This window comes from Uloborus diversus, chromosome 1 (assembly GCF_026930045.1).
Source record: "Uloborus diversus isolate 005 chromosome 1, Udiv.v.3.1, whole genome shotgun sequence".
Lineage (NCBI taxonomy): Eukaryota > Metazoa > Arthropoda > Arachnida > Araneae > Uloboridae > Uloborus > Uloborus diversus.
Window position 1 is genome coordinate 124,809,394 of NC_072731.1, and position 27,263 is coordinate 124,836,656.

The following is a 27,263-nucleotide window of genomic DNA, read 5'->3' on the forward strand; positions in this document are numbered from 1 at the left end:
TATTGTAAAATTTTTAATTACAAACCCTAACAGAAATGAGAAGTACAACTATACAACTACATAAAGTATTAAATAGTGTTCATAAATAGGCTTATGTAGAACTGAGTTTGCGTATTATGTAAAAGTTTGAGAAGTTATAAAAATACATCTTAGCACAAGGAATACATTAACTGCACAAACAAACTCAGCATTTGACTGAATGGTGAACAAAAAATATTTATCAACATAAATACGGTATATTTTTGTGTGTATGAGTGTTAGCATACTGTTGAAATACTTCCATGAAAAATCTTACACTCTTTCTTTTTTTGAACTTGGCAAGTCTTGAGTATAATTATATTGCATAGAAACGCTGTCAATAGTGAAGTGTTTAATATACTGCCTTAAGATCCATTTAGGAAGAATGACGAAAGCATAATTTTTGAAGGTTAAAAAAATGTTCATTTTTATTGGAAGAATTGTGAAGGGTTTGGTTTGTTTTTAAAATAGAAAACTTTTATGTTTTTATAAAATTTTAATGTCTTTATATAAATTCCTTTTTTATAAACACATATATATTTTTTCAGCGATGTGGACTCACAGTGTACTGACCCGTGTACTCAAACATTTCGATCCAGAAGTATGTACTATATGGTAACTGTTAAATCTTCATCCATTTCATTCTATTTTTTATTTTTGTAAGTGTACCTACTCAGATATTTATGTGCAGTCAACTTTGTAGTTAAACATATTAGGCGGGTTATGGGACAAAGATTTCAACATTATCAGTGTTGCTATTTTCATGAACCAGCAGAAAATGATGCGGAAAGGAGGATAACACATGAACTAGACAATATAAAATCAAGGTTCCACTCTTAGTCCAGTCATAAGCTTTATAGAAAAAGCTAAAATCATAAAATCAAATGAAGACTATCAGTAGTTTTGAAAGGTTTTAGAATATATTTTTCGTTTTGTAAATTTGAACACAAAGATGGGCCACATGGATTGATATCATGGGCCACTAAGGCCTGCGTATGTTTGGATGGGCATCACAAGTTTACACAGTTCTAAATGTCTGGAATTGAGAAGATTGCAGGGCTCCCAAACGGTCCACTTTTCCCGCCTAAGTCCGTTTTTTTAGGGTAAAGTCTGTTTTAGACCGCTCTTTATCGTTTTGGTCCGATTAGCCCGCTTTTAGTATTTTCCTGTATATAATCTGCAGATTATCTGTTAAAAAGTGAAAAATTAATAAGGTGCAGATTATTTGCTTTTTTTTTTTTTGTCTGAACACCAATGCATTGAACCTTAATATTTCCAGCAGGATTCGCCATTGATATTTTGATATTTTTGGCAGTCGGAAGTTATTTTGACATACCCCACAATAGATTTGCTTATTTTTTGATTAATTTTAATTGTTAATAAACTTCCTTATTTTTATAACCATGGTAAATAATTCAAATGAAAAAAAATCGGAAAACATGCCAACAGTGCGAAAATTTGATTCTTATGTTTGAGATTTCAATCCTTTTGCATCTTGTAATTATTTTAATATTTGTGGAAACTTCAAGCTATTTTGACGTGTGCTACCTCAGATTATAGTATTTAATTTTATTTTTAAATAACTAAAAATTGAATTACTTTTGTATTTTTTATATCCTTATTTATTATTGAAAATACTCATAATGAGTATTTTCAATTAAAAAATATTGCTCCATAAATCTGAACTAGCACATTTATTGATTACATTAAGTTATTCAGTAAAGGCAGGCACAAATTTTGCATTCAGTGCATTTATCACTTAAGTAGCATTTGCTTATTTTTGGGTGTGGCAACTTCGATAAAATATTTTCTTAATTTTTAGATACACTTGAAGACAGTTACAATATCTTGGTGGCAGAACAATTAATACATATGAAGAAATTATTGAAATACTTAGCATACTAATAAGTGACTTGCAAACTAGTGATGTGCCAGATTGTTAAAAAAGCAGATCCACGGATACGGATCTCAAAAAATTTTTGCCCAATTCAACTATCCAAGTTTAAAATTTATTACGGAATGTATTCCTGTCATAATAATAACCAGTGGTGTTCCCATCAATTTTTCTGAGGGTATACTCCCAGTAATCCACTACGCACAATACAGATATGAGATCATATACATAATACAGTAGAAGACCGTTATAAGGCACACCTTGGGACCAGAGCTTTTGCGTTATACAGGTTTTTGCATTATATAGATCATTTCACAAATTTTGAAAGTAATATTCAGAATATGTCTATATATTAGCACTTCAGAATGAGTTTTATCTGCAATGAGTATTAAAGCACCAATATTACAATTAGTTATTCACAAATAAATATGTTTCACAATCAAAATCCTGCACTTCTGCTAGCTTCATGGTTTGCAGACAGCTGCATATTTAAGAGCCATCTGGTATTTTCTGTTTACTATGAGTACTAATTTTCTATTTAAAAGCTTTGAAATAAGGTGGAAAGATGAAAAACTTTCAAAATTTAATTTGCCTAATAATTTTTATTTTTTCAAAGCAAAACAGAGGGATTTTTTAAACTTCAAAACCTATTGTTTACTTCTGAAAAGTAGTGTGGTTTATAGATAATTGCTTTATACAGGTCGGCATTATTACGGTCTTCTACTGTATGTCATAATATGAAAATTTTTGGAGCTTGAGTGTATACGCTATGTGTTTAAAAAAAGCTTGAGTATATGACCTATATGGAGTATATCCTATGGGAACACCACTGATAATAACACTGTTTCTTCAGAAAAATGTCATCTACGGCGAAAATACAATAAAGACTAATGATTACTCTTTAATGAAATCTCCATTAAAATTGAGGGAAAGATGGAAGGAATGGATCAGCGCTGCATTAATGCTTAAATAGAATGTGAAAAATTATTTCTAGTTTGCTCAGTAGAAGTAGGATAGAGGAACAAGAGTGTAAAACTGTTACTCAATAGACTAGAAATAATTTTTCACATTTTATTTCAGCATAAATGCAGCACTGACCCATTCCACCCAGATTACTCCGACCAACGAAATAACAGAGCCAGGAACACCTTTACAAACAGTAAATAGAGAATTTTGTCTCGCTTTTTTTGAAGGATGCTGAGAAAAACCAAAATGAAGAATAACAGAAACCCCAAAACAATAACAAAAACTAATATTGAACTAAAAATTTAAAAAGAAAAAAAGGGGGGGGGGTGGCATCTGAAATCAGGGTTCCTACGGGTCATGGAAATCCTGGAAAGTCATGGGGAAAAAATAAGCAAATTTCAGACCTGGAAAAGTCATGGAAATTTATTTCAAGTCATGGAAAAATGTCCTAAACAAAGAGGAAGTAACAGTAACTAAAAAAGCGTTAGAAATATTAAGTGATTTAATAGTATAGCACATAAAAGTTATTGAAAGTCGAAAATTGAACAATCCAAAAATCAAATCTGAATTTTGAAATCTCATTGCATCCACTTCTGTCGCAACCACTCGCCGTTTTTAGTGATGTGATTTTACTGCTTGGGCATCAATCATTTTGAATTAACTATTATTTTCAACACTTCTTATGTTTTATATTCTGTAGTAGCAAACTTGCAAGTTCTTGGTTTTGCCACGCCCACTATAAAAACGCAATTCAATTGCATCCGAGTTGGTTTCCCTCACTTGTAATAACTTTATTATAAAATTTATCAGAGTTTTTCTTATTTTGTTGAAGGTTTTAAAAAATAAAGATCTTTAGTCAGGTGATAAAATACAGAAAAAGGGGAATTCTAATACTCTAAAGCAGTTAGTGCCCAACATACGGCCCGCACAACTAATTCATGCAGCCCACTGCTACGTTCAATATCGGGAATCACACATTATGTGTTGAAATTTCTGAACTTGTTAATTTATATGCCCTTGAAAATGTGCAAATAAGTAAACAAGACAAGTACTTTTGAAGCAGAAGATTTATTCATTATTGAATGGTTTTTTTTTTATATAATTACCTGGATTAGAAACATAAAAAACTAAACTATGTGGCTTTAAAATGTCAGTAATCCAACGTTATTAAGCACAAAACTTGCAAATGATTGCAGACACGTGTTTCGGTGTTACAAGAAGCACCTTTTTCAATGCAAAGAAGTGTGAGCTTTTGGATGAAAAGTCGAATAGTTTAGTTTTTTAAGTGTACACTGATATTTTTTCCCATTACGAGTAAGTGCTTAATGAAGTAGTGGCATTCATGTAGAAGTTTTTGCTAATGCTCATTTCTAAAAATTGGCAAGTTAGATACTAAATAGTGCTATTCCTGTTAGATATTAAATAATGCTGTAACAAGGTCATGAAAATTTTTCTTGAAGTCGTGAAAAAAAGTCTTGAAAAGTCATGGTATTTTTTCATCCAAATAGAGTATGAACCTTGGAAATTGTAACCTTGTAATTTAAATAGGAAATAAAACCTAATTTAAACGGAATTTAGTAGTGTCTTAAATTCAAATATTTAAGAATTTTTGGAGTAGAAAAGATCCATTTAAGATCTGCCAAAAAAGTAATGGATATGGATGTGGATACAGATCTTTATTTTTCCTCAGATATGTACGGATACGGATATCCGGAACATCACTATTGCAAACCTTTATAAACTTAGACAGTAGCATTGCCAGATTTTACCTCCTGGGTTGGATGTTTGGTCATAAACCTTCTCATTCAAATAAACTACTAAGAGCGGATTATTTATAATCGGCCAATTTTCACCTGTTAATTAGTAGAAAATTTATTTTTCAATTAAAATGTCTCTGTAAGATCGTTCGTTGCTTGCTTGTCGCCTCCCCCCCCCCCCATACAAATGTTTCTGTAAATAATATAATTCAATCAATAAAAAGTTTAGTTGTACAGAAGGTGATAAAGGAATTGTATCGTTAAAAATCATTATTATGATTAATTAATGAATTATCTTTACGGATTTAGCAGCAGGCAGCTAATTTGCATGTTGGTGCTTCCCTGGGTTTAACTGTTAATGGTCCTCCCAAGGTCCTCTTTTTAATCCTAACTGGTCCTCTTTAGTCCCCTTTTTGATTAAAATTGGTCCTCTTTTACCTTTTTCTAAGGCTAAAATGTGTTGAGAGCCCTGAGATTGTATTTTTTGGGATAGATTCTTTTAGATTTGGATTCAAAAAATAGTGCATTTAATTACCCATTATATGTAAACATTGCAAAATAAGAACACAGCTATACTGTTTACTCAAGCTTTTTGGTTCATAGGAGATAATTGAAATAATACTCCACAAAATACTGTGTTCTACGCAGGGATTACGTTCTATTAAAATGCTGCATATATTTAGACTTAACTAGCCGCCTGCAGGCTCGCCCTTGCTCATGGGCGGATCCAGTGAGGGGGCCATGGCCCCCTTCTAGAAAATTTCAAGAATAGTTAAAATCCCCTTTTTTGAGCAAAAATGCAAAAAAAAATCCCTTGTAATACATACTAATTCTAACAATAAAGAAAACAATGAGAAGAGGGCCATAGCCACCCTGATAAAGTTTTAAAAATAGTTAAAAGCTGTTTTTAGAGCTAAATATAAAAAAATCCTCTTATTCTTCAAAGTTTAACAAGAATATAAAAACAACATCGGGGAGCCATAAAACCACACTGAGGAAGTTTCAAGTATTGTTTTTTAAACCCTCTTTCCTTGCTTAGATTGAAAAAAAAAAAAAACTTCATTCTAATTCATGTGAAGTCTAACAAGAATGCAAACAATGCCAGAGGTAGGGCATGGCCACTCCACGGAAATTTCAAAAATATCAAATGTATACCAAATAATTGGGTTCATTTAGCATAATATGCTTGTCTTGTTAGATGTGTTTACTTCCCCCGTGGTAGAAAGAAAAAGGATATGTGTTAGTAAATGTCCAATAAAAAGTTATACATTTAATACAAATACAAATGTGACGACCAGCAACAGGCTCTGGGCCCAGCTAGGCTGGTCCTAGTCAATTAATTAGTCCCCAATGAAGATCAATGGCCCTCTTAAAGCTATCCACTCCCTTGCTCATTACCGCCTCTTCCGGTAAGCTATTCCAATTGCCCACAACCCTGCTAAAGTAGTAGTTTTTCCTGATTTCCAAGTTAGCCTGAGATTTAAATAGCTTAAAACAATGACCCCTTGTCCTGCTTTCCCCGCAAAAATTTAATCCATTTACTTCTTTCATTTTGATAAATTTAAATAACTGAATCATGTCCCCTCTGACTCTCCTTTGCTCCAGGCTATACATGTTAAGCCTATTAAGTCTGGTATCATAATCTAAATCTGAGAGTCCCCTTACTAATTTAGTTACCCTTCTTTGAACCCTTTCCAATACAAAAATATCTTTCTTCAGATAAGGCGACCAAAACTGAACAGCATACTCCAAATGAGGTCTTACTAAACTCCTATATAAAGGCAGAAGAACTTTCTTAGATTTGTTTGAAATAGATCTATTGATGAACCCAAGCATTTTGTTGGCTTTGTTACTAGCAATACTGCACTGTTGACTAAACTTGAAGTCCTGATTAATAAAGACACCCAGATCCATAACATTTTCTGCCTGATTTATGACTGAACCCTGTAAACGATATCTCATATGCTTATTTCCATGACCTAAGTGTAGCACTTGACATTTCCCTACATTAACTGCCATACCCCATTTATCTGCCCACTTAGTAATATGATCTAAATCCTCTTGCAGCTGTTTTACTTGGTCTTCATTTTCGACAATCCCCATAACTTTTACATCGTCAGCAAAACAATTCATGCTTCCAGAAATATTTTCATTGATGTCATTCATAAATATAATAAACAAAAGAGGCCCTAAAACTGATCCCTGAGGAACCCCACTTAAAACATCACTCCAATTAGAATGATTTCCTCTCACAACTACTCTTTGCTTCCTACCAGTAAGCCAATTTCTAACCCAAAGTAAAGTTTTTCCTCCTATTCCAATGTCAGCTAACTTGCTGAGAAGAGCAACATGCGGTACCTTGTCAAAAGCTTTTTGAAAATCAATATAAACAACATCCACACATTTTTTGTTATCTAAAGCTGAGGTAACCTTGTCGTAGAAATGCAATAAATTAGTAGTACAGGATTTACCTTTCCTGAAACCATACTGCAAACTAGTCAACAGACTATTAGTCTCTAAGAACATCATGATCTTAATTTTGATCAAAGTTTCGAAAATCTTACAAATCACCGAAGTCAAACTTACAGGTCTATAATTCCCAGCAATACCTTTAGACCCCTTCTTGAAGAGTGGCGTTATGTTAGCCAGCTTCCAGTCCTCTGGCACCGTCCCCGAGTTATAAGAAGCATTGAAAATATTCAAAATAACATCCACTAATTCCTCTGCACATTCAACTAAAATTTTTGGATAGATATTATCTGGTCCCGGAGCTTTAGTTGCTTTAATCTTTTTCAAATGAAATAAAACCTCCTCCCTGGAAAATACAAAATCCTCAAGCTGTATAATAGCTTGTGTCTTGTTAGTGTCAACTGTTGAGATACAGTTATCGTTAAACACACTGGAAAAAAAGTTATTTAGAACATTTGCAATATCCCTATCGTTTTGGATTAAATTTCCATACTCATCAACCAAAGGCCCAATTTGACTGTTTCGAGCTTTCCCAGAATTAGCGTAAGCAAAAAACCTCTTAGGGTTCCCATCAATGTCATCTGCCAGCCTTTGCTCCAATTCCCTTTTCTGAATCCGTACCAAATACTTAAAATTTCGCCTTGCTTTACCATACTGGAGCCTCTCCACACTCTGACCAGTTTCTTTAAACTTACGAAAAGTGGCTTGCTTATAATTAAGAGCTTCTTTAGTCTCCCTGGAGAACCACATGGGCCAAATTTTGGTACTAACACCTTTTCTCCTAAATGGAACATAGTCCCCAACGGTTTTAGCAAGTTTATCCTTAAATTCCGTCCACTGCTGATCTACGTCGCTATTTTCCAACCCTGACGAAAAAACCTCTTTCAAGCTCTGCCTAAGTGCAACAAAATCGGTGTTTCTGAAATTGGGCACAAACCTAAAATTATCATCTTTGCACACTTCAAATTTAACCCGGAACCTAATGCTGTTATGATCACTATCTCCAATATGCTCCCCTACACTCAACCCCTGAACAAAACTACCTATGTCACAAAAAAACTAGATCCAAAATGGCCTCCTCTCGAGTTCCCTGAGTTACAACTTGATCTAAGAAACAGTCACCAATTACTTTTAAAAATTCCTCTTCTTTGCCATTACCAGGATAAAAATTATTCCAATCAATACCCGGAAAATTGAAATCCCCCATTATGATAACGGATCCCTTACTGGACATGTCACTAATAATACGGTACATCTGTTCATCTTGTCCCTGGTTTGAATTAGGTGGCCTATAAATGTTTCCAAAGCGTAGCTTTATGCCCTTACTGCTCATCAACTCCAGCCAAACCATATCAATATCAGTAGGCTTATCATTTATGACCAATTCATTGCAAATAAAATTGTCTCTAACATAAAATAAAACCCCACCACCTCTTTTACCTACTCTATCCTGTCTGAATAAATTATACCCAGCAATATGTAATAACTCTGCATCAGATTCGGTAGCCCATGTCTCTGTAATTCCGATAACATCCAATTTCTCATCCATAACTATGCTATTCAATTCATCCATCTTGTTCCTAATACTGCGAGCATTGGTATAGAAAACTTTAAGCATGCCTAAGTTGCTTTTATTTAACACCCTGAAATTTCCTAAATTACAATTGTTAACATGATCGTGCATTAAGTTAAAGTTAGATTTAAGTTTTAACCAGACTTTATGCAGTGCTATGTAATTATTCTTCATTCCTTTTTCAATACGACCCTCCTAACCACTCCTCTTGTTAATATTACCAAAGATCGTCTACAAACCACGTTTTAAAAAATAACTTGTAAGAGTTTCCACGGGAGGGTCTCCCACCTCTCATTTTCGTCAACATCGTGCAAGATCGGCCTACATTTTGTTTTAGCGCTTAAGTTTCAAGATTTTCTGGGGGAGAACTCGTCTCTCCCCAACCTCATTGAAAGTCTTCAAGAATTACTTTTCTGGAGCTTCAATTTCGAAAAATTACTGGTCCTCAAAAAGTTACTCATGAATCTTGGATTGCCTACATTTGCAATTTAAAGGGTTAAAAAAATTTGGGAGTGGACCTCAGAATCTCTTCAACCCCTAACCTTACCTAAGATAGTCTAGAATGCGTTTTTAAGTCTAGAAATCAGTAAAATTTCCTGGAATGAGCCTTTTGATCTCTCCTCCCCTTAACACCACCAAAAATTATCTAAAACAGCCTTTTTAGAGCTAAAATTTCAGGGGGAACGCTCCAAACCTCTTCTCCTCTACCATTACCAAAGATAATTAGAATGCATCTTTAAGACTGCAAATTAGAAAATTTTCTTATTGTGGACCCTTGAATTTCTCCTCCACATATCATCACAAAAAGATCGTATTAAACTGCGTTTTTGTCTCTACAATGACAAAAACAATCCGCCGGAGAAACCCTGAACCTCCCTCTTCTTAACATTATTGGAGATAATGTTTGCATTTTTAAGGTTTCAATTTTGAATAATAGGCGGGGGGGGGGGGGGGGGGGTCGCACCCGGAGCCCTTAATATTGCAAAAGACAGTTAAAATGCATTTCTAAGATTACAAATCAGAAACATTTCGTTAGATAGGCCCTCAAATCTCTTCTCCCTCTAACGTCATCAGAGATCGTTTAAAACTGCATTCTTAATGCTACTGTTTCGAAAATTAAATGGGAGAACCGATACTCGTCTCCCCTAACATTACCAAAGTTCGTCTAAAATGTGCTTTAAAGGCCACAAATTCAAAAACTTTCGGGGGTAGAAACCCTCGGGCACCCTTTGCTTCGTAGTTAATATTATACTTACGATTGGTTCATATCGGCTTCCTCTTAAATCAGAAGTCCTATACAGTCGCCTCAGAACACAGCACTGATTACAGGAATACCACTTTGAGGCGGCGATATATGCACAGGTTTTTGAAAAAAAGAGGAAAATTATTGGGAAGAAGTTTGTTAAACTTGTGTCGCCTAGTGAAAATTCCTTAAAAAATGATCCACTTAAATTTGTGCTATATTAATATTTGTAAAATTCAAAATTTTTTCAAAGCGTCGTATTTTTCCAAATGGCCCCGTCCGAGAATTCTGTCTGGATCCGCCCTTGCCCTTGCTGACTCGGATAATCCGCCTCCGGTGGATTGATGTACATTTCTGTTCTTCTGAAGTACTAAAGTACACTGCCTTCGGTGCTGTTCTTTCTGTGGTTTCGCTTAACAAAAGAAATTTCAATGATGTTTTTGGTACATAAATTATATTCTTTTGAAGGAGAAGATAAAGAAATTACTGCATCAAAAAACACAATCCCTGCATCAGTACAGTAATTAATAAACAGTATATTAATTTTTTTCGCGCTGGCAGCTACAGGGTTGCCAACCTTGGAGGAACAATTTGAGGAGAATCTGTGTGTGATTTTGAAGATCAATTTGAAATTTTGTGGAGCAGTTCAGGGATTTGTATAAAAATCAATAAAAATAACCAAAACCACTTAACTAAAATTGTTTTAGAGTTTAATAGTCATTTTATGCACAAGTATAAAAATAATTTTTAATTAATAAAACAACTTTAAACGCTTTTTCAATCTTTGAGTATAAGCATCTTTAATTTCCCGTATTTACATGCTTGACATGATAATAGTAAAATATAAGCTTGAAAACGATCAGCCCGGAAATGAATAGAAAAATAACTTCTTTGCCGAGTTTCGCCTTATTTGCGGAGCAGTTGGCAACGCTGCAGCTCTAGAATGATTCGATTATGAACTTTTCAATAACTTTCTCTTTAAGCAGAAAAAAGAGCGAAATTGCGAACGCAAGAGGTAACATGGCCTTGTGAAAAGAAAAACCTTCGCTCTGCGATTCACTTCCGTTTATCCCCTTGCCAGAATGTTGGGAATATTTCGGGGAAAAGTCTTCCAAAAAAAGAAACGATAGGAGAGAATGGTAGATTTTTAATAACTCTGCTAATTAAAGTCGTATAATCATGCAAACAAGTAGCTGGAAAAATTATGAATCTATTGATACCTGGTTTGATGCTCATTTTTATGTTATTCGCCAGGAGCAGCAATGACATGCATACATTCAAAGTACTCAATTTTTATTATGGAGGATATTAGAGTTAAAATAGGGGTTAGGTCCCACATTCGAAACAAACCCTTCATTCTAATGATAGTTAAATGTATACAATAGGTTTCACATGTGCTTATTCCGATACGTATGCAGGCATAATGAAAACGTGAGTTAACTCAGTATTTGTTAAAAAAAGTTGGTCAATGTACTCTTTGAGCAGGCTAATTATTTTTCTCTGTAGTTCTTTATGGTGCATTAATACATCCATGAATTGATATTACATTTGCAACAGTCACTGTTGAAATTTTTGTGTTGCAGCTGAAATACGAGCCATTCCATTTCAGATCAGGCAGGGCCTGTCAGAAGACCATAATCGATTGTTTTGAAAAAATTATTGTAGTTACAACTAAGGGACATATGAACTATCCCAAAACGATTTCGCAAGAAAATTATTTTTTCTTCAGTTACAGCGCACTAAAATTCTGCACAAAATCCACCATTTTGAAAAAAAACCTCAAAACACTCGATTTGAAACGGACACTATTTCAAAAGTATTTAACCTTTTTGAATAATTCTTTTTTCTAAAAATAAATAAGGACTCAATTTACATCTTGACATTACTTTTGAAAATTTTGTTAGGTTTTTTGATTTTGAAAAAAAAAATTATTTTTGTGGCGAAACAACTGCATTTTTACCGATTTTATGATTTTTTTTTCTTAATGCAGAAAAAGTTTTTTACTGAATAGAGATGGCTGTCTAAAGCCCTTATATGATAATTTCATTTTTTGTAATCCTTAGGTCCATACCACCTTGGAAATAAAATTTGAAATTTTGAAAATTTTCAAAAATCAACAATTTTTGCAGTGAGATTACCGTATTTTCTTGAATAAGCGCCGCACCCGGTGTAAGTGCTGCATCGTAATATATTCCGCGTCGTAAGTGCCGCATCGTAATATATTCTCGAAGAAAAAGAAATTTTAATGTATGCGACGCACCCAGTATAAGCACTGCACCTTCCATATGCGCGCACCCAACATTAAACAACTTAAAAGCACAATCAGTAATAAAGAAAGCTGAATTAAATATAAATAAAAAATATTTTTTTGTTTCTAGTCACTATTTTCAGTTAACAATAATGAAACATTTTTAAAATTCCTCATTTTGCTCTTTTTACCTTCGGCGTCCCTCGATTGGCCATCACTTTCAGTGGTTAATTTATCTGATTTCCAAAGGCGAACGCATCTCTCATCAATGCCAAACTCTCTGGCAGCAAGACGATTTCCAATTGCTTCTGCCTTTTTTTCTTAAACTTAAAGGCTGCAGTATAACTTTTCAATCGCTTAAGAGCCATTTCAATAGCAACTCTTTGGAAAAATTCCGTAAAAAAAGATAAGCCAAGAACGCTAGAACGACAGCAAAAGATGCAAAGAGACGATGTGAGTGAATAATAAAATTAGAGCTAGGAGACAAGTTTTCAGTTAGGTTGCTTGAGCGAGCAACCCATTTTTGTGACGGTGGCGGTAAATTCCCTTTACAAAACTGGACATCCATTCCCCTCCCTTACTAGTACTTTTGCTGCCTCCTCTCCCTGACCCCTTCACTCCAATGCGATAAGCCTTGCTCGCCCACGTGGATCAATGTTTCTCTCCTGAGTGAAACACGTGCAATCGTTGACTCACCTTCTCTCTCCCCTCTTTGCTTTACTTGTTGCCCAAGGTCAAAGGATTTTCCGACTCCTTCGCTCCAACCTGGATCAGCATTTCTCTCTTTAGACCATCTTTAATGAACATAGAGGCAGAGGGTGGGGTTCATGGTCCCCCTCCGCCTTCAAAGCTGAAGTATTCAGAACTCTGCTTTAGGTAATCTTTGGAGGACTTAAGAAGAGGGAACTCGAATGCTTTCTCTCAATAAATTTTAGAAATTAAATTCTTAAACCTTTGTTGATGAAAAAGGGAACCACAAATTTAAGTCAAATTTAGTGAACTTAGGGGGGAAAGTTCAGGTCCCTCCCCTCCCCCCCCCAAAAAAAACTCCATGCTGAAGTATTGAAATGCTATTTTGGCTATTTTTGAGTGAGTTAAGAGTTAGGGAATTTAGGGCTTTCTTGAACATTTCCGACACTTTGAAGTCTTAAAAATTTGGGTTGTCTTCGGCGATGTGAGAATTTTGCAATATTTGTACTCATAAATTTTTCCTTAAGCACGCATGTGTGTGTGGGTGGGAGGGGGCTCAAAATATTTTCCGTCTCAAACACATCACCAAACTTGCACCCTTGTTTCAACAAGGCTCAGTTTTAGGGTCATTGTTCTTCATTAAATTTTTCGATGAACACGGGAGCAGTCATTTTGGTGCTCGGGTATGCAGAACTGATTTCATATGAATATGGTGCCCTGAATTCAAGTATGACATCAGCATTTGCCCAGGACCTTACGTTTTTAAGATACATTGAAGCACCATTTATATGTTTCTCTTTTATAAGTTTTTAACAATTATCCGTTTTAAAATTGATCCCTGCAGAGTCTGATACATATTAAAGCATGCCTATTATACGTTTTTTCTTTTATAGGCTTTTTTCATACAGTCCCTTCAAAAACCTATAAACGGTGCTTCACTGTATGACATTGAAATTTACGTGACAAGGGTTTAAGTGACATCTATAGATCAAATAAAAACAAAACATAGAATTTTTATTCCTATTGTATTGCACAAATAATCAGAACTCAATTACCAAGCAGACCAATTTAGCTGTTGACTGTAGGTCCCTGATTTTAAAGGGCCCCAAAAAGACTTAAATTGAAGCAATCTATTATTTAAGAAAAAGAAAAATTCAGGTACTTTCCTTTATTTATTTACCTTTTTTTACCTAATGCTGTTATGATCACCATTTCCAATATGATCCTCTACACACAACCCCTGAACAGAACTTCCTGTGTCACAGAAAACTAGATCCGAAATTGCCTCCTCTCAGAGTCCCCTGAGTTACAACTTGATCTAAGAAACAGTCGCCAATTATTTCTAAATATTAGTCTTCTCTGCCATTACCAGGATAAAAATTATTTAAATCAATACCCGGAAAAGGGAAATCCCCCATTATGATGATGGAATTCCTTACTGTACATGTCACTAATAATATGATACATCTGTTCATCTTGTCCCTGGTTCAATTTAGGTGGCCTATAAATGTTTTGGAAACATTTATAGGCCACCGCAATTTCGCAATATTATTCACATTATTCGCAATTTTTTGCCCTTATTGCTCATCAACTCCAGCCAAACCATATCAATATCAGTAGGTTTATGATTTATGTGCAATTCATTGCAAATCAAATTGTCTCTTAACATATAATAAAAACCCATCACCTCTTTTGCCTACTCTATCTCAAGAAAATTATACCCAGCGATATGTAATAAATCTACATGAAATTTAGTAGCCCATGTCTCTGTAATTCAAATAACATCCAACTTCTCATCTATAATTATGCTTTTCAATTCTTCCATCTTGTTCCTAATACTGCGAGCATTAGTATAGTAAACTTAAAGCATGCCCAAATTGCTCAAATTGCTTTTATTTAACACCCTGAAATTTCCTAAATCATGATTAAATTACTACTCTTGTTCGACACTTTATTTCCTCTTCTAGCAGTACCCAAAAAGTTATCATCCTCTTAATATCTGATGCTTAAACCATGCCCTCATTCAAACTTAGTTTTTTTGACTCTGAAGCCCCTAAAATCAAACCACTAACCATTTTGATCCCTTTAGAGCTCAGATGCAGCCATTCCTAGCAATCCAATCCCGTTTACAATGACTCCAATCAGGAACTGTCTCTGCTCTACTAACAGCAACTGTTTTGTATTTGTGCTTGGGTTCATGTTGAACGCATATATATGTTATTACTGTTGTTTACTTTTTTTTCTTGCTCAATTGCTGCTTTATCGTTTTATCGTTTCTTACTGTTTTTGTTGCAGGTTACATGATGATAAATCAGAGACATAAACCATTAAGAAAGGTGATATTTTTACACTTTATATTTTCTAAAACATATATAATGAATTGGTGTGGTTTCTAAAGATATTTTATTATGATTAGGCGGCCCCTTGTTCGCTGACACTCATCAATCCCTTAAGATTTCTGCTCCGCTTCGATTTATGTCGTTTTCTACAAGGATCAGATTAAAGCGCATGTTTCGATTAGAACAAAATGATAATCCCGTTGCCCTGCCTCCCAGTAGCGTAACTATGGGGTCTAGCGTCCCTGGCGAACTATAGAAATTGCCCCCCCCCCCCCCAGGATCGTCCACATGGAAAGTCACCAGAGATCATTGTGACCTCTAAAATTTTTTATTTATTTATTTTTTTTAATCATTTTGATCAATTGATTTGACAAATAGGAGGCAGCATTATAATTTTTTTCTTATTTTCTTTTTTAGAATTGTTTTCAATGATGCCCGATGTTACTTCTCAGTAGATGTAATGTATGTGCATTTCCATATATACCCCCTCTAGCTCTTTTTCTTGCTAGTTTTATTTAATTTTTTTTCAGGATTTTTCAAAATTCTATAATAAAAAAAACCCTCTTAATTTTTTTTTAAACCTTTCGGAATGCCCCCCCCCCAGCCGCTGCACCCCTGGCCAGAGCCACTCCTGCCAACCCCTAGTTATGCTACTGCCTCCTTCCCCAAAAATTAGAATTTAAGTAACAAGCTCATTATAATTAGAACAGTATGAAATTTTTTGCTCCCTGATGAAGGAAAAGGAACTTGATGAAAATATGTAAAACAAAATTATTAATAAGCTGTTTAAAAAGTAACTTAAAACCCAAATTCTAATGTATTATATCTGATAAATCTTGTCACAGTTATGATTTTATAATTTTTACTGTCTAAAGGGGATGGATAAATACACAACAGGGATATCACACCTAGAAAGTTGCCACTGTGCCAGAAATAATTGGACTAAACAGGCACAAATCCATGGGTGTAAATTTTTTTTTTTCTGTAGTTGGTATTTTAAAATAAAATTTTTGAAAACTTCTCTTCCGACCAACCGTGGAAATCTCCACTGCAGTCTCAAACAATGAATATCAATAGGCAATAGATGTCTCATAAGATTTTGGCCAGTTCTTGTAGGTGTAATAATGCTATTTCAGAGTAGTAACTGATCCTATTTTGGAGTTTCTGATGCCTAGAGAGGTTCAATTTTCTAATACCAATCATGAACGTTGTATTTTTTCAACTATAGATGTGTGACTGCTACGTGGGATTGTCTTTGCTATATTTCTAGGAGTTGTATCCTTTTTTAATGTACTAAAATGAACGAATGCAAAATAAAACTTCCTCTTCTCACATAAACACTATGAAGAATTGTTTAATATTCATAATTTCTCATCTAAACCTGTTTTAAGCAATAAAATCTGACGTCTAGATTGTATTAAGACAGATAAAACAACTTAGTGGAAGATGCTGGAACTAGCTGGCAATGAACTTTGAATTCTGCAAAATAATAGTTTTGTCCCTATTAATTCTAATACTATAGAATATGGGGGGCTAAGACCTTATCTAGGGATAAAACTGGGCTATCTTTGTTTGATTTTATTATTTTTTCTAATCATATTGTCCTTTTTTCTATTGATATTGCCCTTTGAGTCCTTTGGTTTCTGTAATACAAATAAAAGTATGCCGTACATTTGGAGGAATAATCATAACGAGAAACAATTGGCTCTTATTCAAAATTTTTCTCCAAATTGTTCAAAGCACAGCGCGTTTTTGGTCATCAAACGTTGCCAAAATCAATTTTGCTTCATTTTACAATTTAATTTTTAAACAAAGCAAAACAAATAACATTAAAAGTTACTTTTAAATGAAAAAATCCGCCAAATAAATTAAATGATTTAACCTTAACCATTTAATATATATATATATATATATATATATATATATATATATATATATATATGTGTGTGTGTGTGTGTGTGTAACATTTGAGTGTCAGAAGGTCTATATCCTCGGTTCAGGTGAGAGTAGCTACAAAAGAATTTGGAGTAGGGGGGTGTGGAGGGGGAACATCTCCCCCAGGGTACAAAATAACATATACCGAATTTCACAGCTATAGACGCTAGGGGATTTTCGAGCATAGCAAAACGGCAATTTTGTACGCTTAAAAAGTCATTTCCAAATTCATGGCTAACATATTTTGCTCTTTAGCTTAAAAAAAGTTGAGCATAGGACTTTTCATTAAAATAGAAACCTATATATCTGCTGTTCTAATGAATTTAGAAAATTGGAAGTTGTATTTGATGCAAGACAAAAAGAATCTCTTTTGACCAACGTGGAACATTAAGGGGTGTAGGAAATCTTTCCTCCCTTTAATAGGCAATTTGCGTGAAATTTTAGCTTAAAAAATAATTACAAACTAATTCGACACTTAAAATAAAAACCCAAGTGCACACACCCGGGGCTGTGCACCTGGGTCTTTTACTGTATTAGGTTTTGGAGGGCAAGAATTTCTATTGCTCTGAAAAATAAGCAGGAGACTTGTGAATTACTAAAATGCTGCAATTTTATTCAACGTTTCTTAAGATGTGAATTGAAAATTGAACTTACAAGTATGTTATGCATTTAGTAAAAATAAAAGTTTTGCATTTTTATTGTTAAGTATTTAACTCATTGAGATTTTCTCAAGTTGGCAGGCATGGTGTTGTAATGCAATTAATATTTATTCTGTGCTTATTTAAAATGCATCAGATGGACATCTTTTATTTATTTCAAAATAGTGACAATTTCAGGATCATGAAATGAATAATTTTTGTTCCCTGCAATATTGATTTTTAAAGAGGTACATCGATCATTTGAATGGAAAATATCTAATTCACACCATCTCCAAATCTCTATCCACACCAAAGTTCGAAAATATCCTATATTTTGATATACATCCGATCTTTTCAATTAGCACAAACTAAAGTTTTCCAAATAGTAAATGCATCCTCAAAGCAATAGACTTAAAATTAAAGTTACTTTCATTTTTTCTAGTTAAAATGTTTTTCAATTCTAATGGAGTTAATTTAGCATTAGCTTTTACTCATTTTTCATCCGTTAGCTATTTTTACAGTTGTAAGATTCAGAAATAATTAAAATACATTAGTCGGTGCACAGAGTTATAAGATATATTCTTTTTTTCTGAGCAATGTTTATATTTAACTAAGCACTTAAAATTGTTGCATTACTTATAATTTTGTGAATATAAATACAAGTAAAATAGGAATATTATATTCAGTAAATTACCACCCATTAGCCAGGGCTAAAGCAGAACTGCAGTCCTCGGCTGGAAATGACTGAGCTGGCGGTGTATTTCAGGAATATTATGTTACTTTGTCGTATTAATGATGTATTAACACGTCATAAAAATATAGTACATAACATTTTTGGTTATTTTTAATGAAAAAAACAATTTAATTATGATTAATATACATTTTTATATTGAAAATACTATAGTTGAAAAAATAAATATCAAAATATCGTTATATTTTCAAAATATTTATCCGATATACAGTTGAGTCTCGACTTACGCAAGGGAAGCGTTCTAAAACCCCCTCGCGTAATTTCGTGTTATGGAAAAGGGTATGTAATACGAATTTTTTGTTAACATACCCAAATAGTTTTGACATTTTTAAGCACTCTTCAAACTGCTTTATACCTTTTTCTTAACTATATATTACAGTTCCTTACATAACTAGCTAAATTTTTATTGCATTTAGTAAAAAGCTGCATTATTCAACATAAAATGCTGTTATGATGCTCAAAATCAGTGGTTGAGAGATATACATCAGATAAAACAGTATGGTATGTACAGTATGTAGTAATAATAAAGCGCTGTACTATAACTGTTATACAGTAGATACTATAGTTAAATTAAACTTATGAAAAATGTGGAGTGGTTATTTATACACAATAACCAAGCAATATTTAGACTAGTGCAGTATGGGACCTTGCACAGTCAGTGGTGCTAAAAGGGCAAAAGTCCATTCACAGAACCGATATTTAGTAAACAATAACGAAGCCAACAATTACCACCACGATTCCTTTTCAAATATTTTTGTGTTGTGATCGAGGAACTCGCTTTAGCTGTAAAATTTGTCACTCATGAAAAACTCTCGCTTTATAACCATTTCGCATAACTTGAATCGTTTTGTAGCGGGAGTCGACTGTATATCATGATATATATCGGCGAACTCTGATCCACAGTAACTCTTACTTTTAGCCTCATTAATGCAGGGGTTCTAAACTGGGTGCTGCCGCACCCTGAGGTCCACAGAAAGAGAAAGGGCGCCGGGAAGTGTTCACAGCATCAATATAAATACATAAAAGAAATGGATTACGATGCCGTGTGAAAATTCTAAAGTGCCACCAATCGGAAAAGTTTGGGAACCCCTATGTTAATGGAAATAAAGATTTTTTGCTCCTACGTATTTTGCTTAGTTTGTTAATTCTTAGTCAGTTTTCTTTGAATTTCAAATAGAAAATTCGAAACCTAGCCGAAAGCCAAGACATAATCCCTCCCGTCTTGTTGGACTTGTATTTGAAACTTTGCCACAAAAGAGAATTTGAAGAGCACTGTGCCCGCAGCTTTCCTGCTGTTGCCTACACTGTTGGGAAAAAGCACTGGTTTATTGTACGTGATGCATGTGTGCATTTTCTTTATAGTGGGGTAGGTCTTAATAACTTTTCTTTTTTTCTGATTCTAAGTTATTGAATATATATTCCATTTTTTATGTGTGTATCTTTGCTTTAGGCATTCCAGAAATATCATTTTTTAAAACAGCAAATTTAGTTTAAAGAAAAAAGTCATTAACGTTTACAATAAAAATTGAATCCATTAACTGATGTACATTTTTAGATTCTAGTGTTAGATAATTTTTTAAGAGTCAGTTTTTAAAGAAATTCGATTGGTTTTTTTATTGAAAAATATTTAATTAATTAAACTGAGTTTTAAACCTTGTATTGGAATCTGATAGGGGTTTTCTTTGTATTATCTAAATTCTTTCATTCTATAATTTCATTAAAATATATAATATAATTTATATTATTATATTTATTTTAATATAAAAATATTATATTCAAATTTATTATAATTTTATAATTTATTCTTTGATCCCCCTTTATATCCCTTTCGGGGTTTGTACACTTCTTCAAAAATCTTCCAATACTTCTTAATTTAGGATTTTTTTTTGAAGGGTCCTTCAAACTTATTCATTTTCGTTTTAACTCCTTCAAAACTCCTTCTTTTTTAGTGTGACTACAAAATCTTCCTCAATGACAGTAACTTAAAATACTTCGATGAACTTTTTCGCACTAACTTTGTCACAAGGGTCATAAAAGTTGAAGGTGAAAATATTATTAGATGACTAAGACATTTCTTAAGTGAATTAAAACATGCTTAAATGGTGCTTGGCTATTTTTTCAAGTTTTATGGTTGTTGTTTTCCCTTCCAAAACAGCAGCAAAAGTCAAGTTGTCTAATTACTATTTAAATATTTAAAAATACATAAGCAGATGTACTATATTGAGTGATTGTGTTAAAAAAACAATTGTTTATTAAATCGCAGTTATGATATAGTAAAAAGTGTTATCCAAGTGATGTCATGCCTTGAGGAGGTTCATGTGACAAGAGGAAGAGAGAGGGTGACAAAATGTGACATCACACAGTGATTATAACAATGTGTATAAAAATATGACATGTGACGAGGAGACGTTAGGCAAGTGTGACACTTTGTGATAAAAGGAGGAGCAAGTCAAATATGTTTTTAAAAATGCGACATCATTTAAGGGGGAAACTAGCTTAGACTAGTCAAAAAATCCACTTTTTTTTGTGTCATAAAATGTTAGTAAAACTATTCAAGAATATGTTGCCAAAATTTGAGTAAAAAATTCTGATTAGTACCCATGCTATAAGCACTTAAAGTGACTGGAGATTCGAAAACGTTTGCAGCATTTATTTTTTTTCAAATGCGTTTTTCTCGAAACAAATTTTTTTCGACTAGTGTGCATTCTAGCTCAAAGAGTTTTTACCAATAGTTCTGAAAATTTGTGTGAGTATTCTTTATTTAATTGCTATATGAACCTAATTCTTTGATGATATTATTAATAAAAATATTTTTTTTCGATGCAAGAAGTGTGAAAAAAGGGTTGAAAAACAAAACATTGTAATCAAACACTTCAAAAACCTCCAATTTTCAACTTTTTTGATCACTAGTAGGTTCATATTCTAGGGAAATATGTTGTTTACAAGGACAAAAAATTGTAATAATTACAGGCGAAAATTGCAGCTTCTGTAATGCACACCATCAACAAGCTCTAATGGCGTTCGCCCATGGACAGCAACTTCTAGCTCCACTTATTCTAGTGGAAATGACTTCAATAAATAACAAGGTGAATAAAAAAATGAATAAAATATCCTCAAAAGATAAATAAAATATCCTCCAAGTTTAAAGAAGTTCTAATTATTTCCTTCCTGTTAAAAAAAATCATGGAAAACACTAAAATTTTGGCATCCTAAACTGGTTTCCTCATCTTTATGATAGACGTAAGTACCCCTTCAAAATCTCATTGTACTCCTTCAAAATTCCTCAAACTCCTTCATTTTATTTCTGAAATTGAGTATGAACCCTGCCTTTACATATTGGATGCAAGAAGAAATCTTCCTCTTTTCAAAACGGAATTAATTCTACTTTATCAGTCAGAATGTTTTGATATTTTTAAAAAATAATGTAGGTAAATATCTCAAGTTTCGTTTTACATTTTTTTTAAAAATCATATCAACTAGTAACTCCCACATTTGCCCCCCTCCCACCTCCTCTGCAATTCGATAAATTTGACCTAGGTGACATTTGGTTCCAACAGAATAAAGAACGACTCACGCTTCAAGGTGAAGTATTTTGGAATCTCACATTATGTCGACCGTCCAAGGAGCCAACAGAGCTTGAAAGTTAATATCCTGGCAGAAATTGACAAAGCATCCGCTTCTATGTTAGAAATAGTCACAAGAAAGGCCAGTAATTGACTTTTCAGTGCCTAGCCAAAAGGGTGAGCCACCTTATTGATGTGAGTCTTACACAAAACTAAAGATTCGCTTACAAAACCATGAGTTCTCCTAATACATCACTGATGTTTGTGATACAAAATTGTCATTTTTACTGATACAAACCTGATACAAAAATGAGTTTTTAGTTTTCTCCCCTTGTATATTGTCAATGTCAAGTAGAAAATGAGGAATTGTTTCTAACACTCATCTCAAGAATTCTCTTTGAAATGCTTCACCATACATAATAGTCAAATGTTGACATAGTTTAAGAGAAGGAATGTCAAATTTCTGATTGAGCTTTAAAAAAAAATGCCTTTGAATGATTTTAATTCAGTTTTGTGTTTTGTAAGAAGTTTCATTATTTTTTTTTTTCAATCATGTTTCGCTATTTCAATTACATTATGTATTGAACATTGATAATTTTCAATGTAAATGAAAACTTATTTTCAAACTTTATGTTTTGTCTCGCTAAATTGAAGTATATATCGCTGTTCCGGTGGAACATTGACGTAACTGCAAAATTAATTGAAAATAAGTTATTGTCGTCACTGTGTCCAAAGATGGTCACCCCATATGGAGGAACACTGACAGATTTGTTTTTCAACTTTTAGCTACCATGGCAGTAACTCATGTATGTTTCATTTTACAGTGAAACCTGTGTGAGTTGACCACTCGCGGTGCAGTACTTTGGTGTTCAACTTAGACAGGTGGTCAACTTATAAAGGACGGCAATGTTTTTTTTAATTTTTTGTCATTTCTGGCACCATGTATTCCTTTTTTGAGGAATTCACCCTTTTTCTTTCTGTTCAACTCACTTTCGTTGTTTAACATTATTGAAAGTGAAACAGTAATTAAAAATACTAATCAAATAGTTTTGTTATTTTTTTCCTTGTTTTTAACTATATTAGATACTGTAGTTATAGAAATTCCATATGTGCCGGCTAATTTTCCCTGGCTTTCTCCATTTTCAATTAATTTTAATATAACATTTCATACTTTTTATTAATCTCAAGTTATCCTAATTTTCTTTTTGAAGCCTTTTTTGTACAACTTATAGCACAAAGAGCAATAAGAACAACTCTCCCAGTTCATAAAGGCAAAATTAAAGTGTCGTATCTCTTAATCCATTGCACCAGAAACATGTAACTTGACTCATTAGCAGGTGTACATCTGCGTACCAGCAGAGCGAGGGACCCGCGTCCTTAAAGGTGCTAACAGCCCTAGAAATTGAAGAAAAAATAGAAAAAAACCAGCACTAAGACTTATTCACTTTACAAATAGACACTACTGGCCACTAGGGAGGGGCCCTACATATTTTGTTGCAGGGGGGCCCAAAATGTATAGATCCTGGCCTGCTCTTTTTAGCACAATTCCTCTGTTGCCACAACATATTGCAACTAAAAGAAAAGGCTTTGACCTTTTCTGACACTACTTTTCATTGAGCGGAGTACAAAAAGCTATCTCAAATAGAAAAACAAATGAAAAACAAGTTTGGAGAATAAATAGCAGCATAAGCTTTATGCTGCTGTCTGCTTAGACTGCTTAAAATGCTAGTCTCTCATCAAAGCATTAAAAACATTTTTGGAAAGCTATCAAAAAATAATAATAATAATAATAATAATAAATAAATAATAAAATAAAATAATTTGCTGAAGAAAGTTTTAAAAAATAAACCAAGTGCTCAACTAACAAAGGGTTTTTTATAATACTTCAAACCAAATTTGGTGTACATTAGTGGTCAAGATAGACAGGTGGTCAAGATAGGTGGTCAAGTTACAGAGGTTTTCTTCATTAATATGAGATAGGACTAATTCCGTTCCTGACAAAAGCGGTCAACATAGACAGCTGGTGAACTTACAAGGGTGATCAACTTTACAGGTTTTACTGTATGAGGTTGTTGCATGTATATTTGGTTCTACTGTTGAATTACACTTTTTGCAATTGTGTTGGTGTCCCACCCAGGGGCAGTTACAGGATCTCATTTGGGGGGGGAGGGCTTATGCTCAAGAATACAGTCTTACAAACGACAATTTTCTTGAACTTAGGTTTCTTAAGGTGTCAACAAAAGCACAAAATTGGCCATTAGTTGGTTGAAAACTTTATTAATTTTAATATTAATTAAGAACATGATTCATTTAGATATTGATTAAGCATTAGCATAATACTCGACACAGGACGCACATCCACCTTGTGTGATGAAAAATACAATAAACTTCACTAAACATAATGGTAAAAAATGCGGCAAAAATCTTCTTTTAAAATTAAATATTTTATGAATATACAAATAAAATACAAATACAAATGTGATGACCAGCAACAGGCTCTGGGCCCAGCTAGGCTGATCCTAGTCAGTTTATAATCCCCAATGAAGATCAATAGCCCTCTTAAAGCTATCCACCCCCTTGCTCATTACCACCTCTTCCGGTAAGCTGTTTTAAGTGCCCACGACCCTACTAAAAAAGTAATTTTTCCTAATTTCTATGTTAGCCTGAGTTTTGAATATCTTAAAACAATGTCCCTTTGTCCTGCTTTTCGTGAGAAAATTTAACCCGTTAACATTTTGATAAATTTAAGACTTTACTCGGACAGTGATGAATACTCACCGATTCTTTTCAATTGTAAAAAAATCGGAGGCGAATGAAGACAGAGTCTGATACAAGAAATCCGGATATGTATCCACTGGTTTTGGGTTCTTCAGTTTTTTTCAAAACAGACAGCAATGTTTTTTCACCCGAACAACTTCATTATTGTTGTTACAGGTTGTCCTTTTTCTAACAAAATGCGGCTTTTTTAAGCAGTTTCCATCTAATATGATAGGTTAATTTACGGGAACCCTCGTATAACGAGGTTTAGGGCAAACACGATACTAAAATTTTTGATTTCTTGCCCGAAACTAAGTCAAAAACACTGATTTAAACTAACCAGTTACAGCTCATTTAAAAATAAACTCAGCATTAACAAAAACAAAACTTTCTAAGAATGATAGCAGAAAACAATAATCTACAGAGATTTTACATAAAAAATGTTACACATTACAATAACTATCGGTGATTAAATTTGTTCTATAAAAAGACATTGAGCAGCAGACACTTCTTTCTTTTATTTTCATTATACTGGCACCTGAAGCCAGCTGCCGCAAAGAAGAGACTGTCTCAAGCAGAGCTATTTTACTGCCTACATGTAAATAGAAAAGTGACATGTAATACCCCCGAAAAAGGGAATTGAAAAATTATTTACTCTCTCTTATGCTTGTTGTTTCGATCAGGTTTTCTTTTCTTTTTTTTTTCAAGCAGTCATTTTCACTACTCAAATGCCGTGAACCTTATAACAGATGAAAAAGTGTTGTCAAAGATTGGTTGGGGTAGGGCTGCACGACTTCCATTACAGCCCCCCCCCCCTTTGTTCCCACCACTTCGTGTAATGCTCAAAACAATTGAATTCAAAAAAAAAATTCAATTTTTACTTTTTCTTGTGTTTTTGACATTTTTTTATATTTTTTCAAGCAAATTTTCAAAAATTTCCCCACGGTTTGGAGGGACCCCCCCCCCCCCTCCCCCTGTTTCCGCTACTGGTTCCATCGGAACAGTGATATATACTTTGATCAATGCAACCCGCAAAACCTTTCATAATAAAAAATCTGGCTATTTATTAAAATAAGGTTGAAAACTACTGCTCTAAATGTAACAGATGCCTTGTAAAAACTGCCTTGTTTGATTTGGTTGAGTCATTGGCAATCTGGATAGCATTGAAAATTTAAAAAAAAAAAAAAAAAAAAACAGTGGCACAAAGGTTTCTGTTCTGGTTTAGGTTTCTTTAGAACAGTACACAATGTTAATAGTGGAAACTGGCTCATGGTGCCAAATTACATGAATGCTCTCTTTTCAGGCGACTATTCGTAAAATCATGGCTACCAGCTTTCATGAGCTCGTCATGATTGTCGACCAAGAAATCTTCAATAAAGACCTATTACCCTTCTTCAAAGAATTTTTAGTAGATTGTGATGAAGTACGTGACAAAGTCGTTGAGCATCTGTCGGATATTGTACAAGTGAGTTATCTTTCTGATTTACGTTTCCTGTTTTGTCCATAGGAAAGAATTAGTTGGAGAATAAATGCTCTTGGTATCCTTTTTGTTAAAAAATGTTTGAAACTGCTCTACTCATCTTTTATGTTGTACAGATGTTTGAGGGTTTTATACCTACCGCCAGTGGTTGGAAGAAACGCAGTACAAGTAGCGATGCTACTGTAGTAACTACATATTTTAGTAGTTTGTAGTGTAATGCTCTACTTTAAAAAAAGTTAAAAAAAGAGTAGCAAGTAGTTTGATACAAAAAACAGTATTTGAAGCAATTTTTGGAAACTACTTTTAAATTTTAAGTTCATAAATAAAAGAAACAAAGTTTCAAACGAATCTGACTGGTGCAAATCTTTCGTCAGATTTACAAAACATGCATATGCATGTCAATGTAAAATTTAAATCAAATTATAACTGCATCTATTTGCATTTTCAAGTAGCTGAATTGAACTTCTTGAATTTAATATTTTCTGGAAGGAAAGAATTAATATAATTCTTAGCAATATTCCATATTCATATGAGCCAATTTATTAATCTAAACCATATGCAAAATTGTAAGGGGAGGCTCAGATATTTTCCCCATGCTTTAGCAGGATATTTTCCCCATGGAAACTGATTTCAGTGCAGATTAGAGTTATTAAAATTTGACATTTTTAATAACTTATTCATTAATAGCTGAAAAAGAAATGTTTTTACATTTTTGTAAAGAAAAAGTACCAAATTAAAAGCAAGGAAGTACTAAATTCTAGGGGGGGGGGGGCTTGAACCCCCACTTGCCCCCTAATTCACTACTAAAAAAAATAAATAAAAAGCATACACATACACACCGTTTGAAGACTGAACAAAAAAATTCCAAAAAGTAGTTTAGATCAAGTACTAAATTCTAGGGGGGGGGGCTTGAGTTCCCACTTGCCCCCCCCCCCCCATATG

General features: G+C 33.6%; 1 protein-coding gene across 1 annotated transcript in view; it reads left to right on the forward strand.

Annotated features, from left to right (window-relative positions):
- Positions 1 to 27,263, forward strand: part of LOC129234764 (serine/threonine-protein phosphatase 4 regulatory subunit 1-like) — a 340,839-nt gene that overhangs the window by 251,853 nt on the left and 61,723 nt on the right. Inside the window, exons 12-15 of the mRNA XM_054868742.1 lie at positions 567 to 619; positions 15,154 to 15,194; positions 19,699 to 19,887; positions 26,145 to 26,306. Of these exons, the coding sequence (XP_054724717.1) occupies positions 567 to 619; positions 15,154 to 15,194; positions 19,699 to 19,887; positions 26,145 to 26,306 (445 nt within the window). The remainder of the gene's footprint in view (positions 1 to 566; positions 620 to 15,153; positions 15,195 to 19,698; positions 19,888 to 26,144; positions 26,307 to 27,263) is intronic.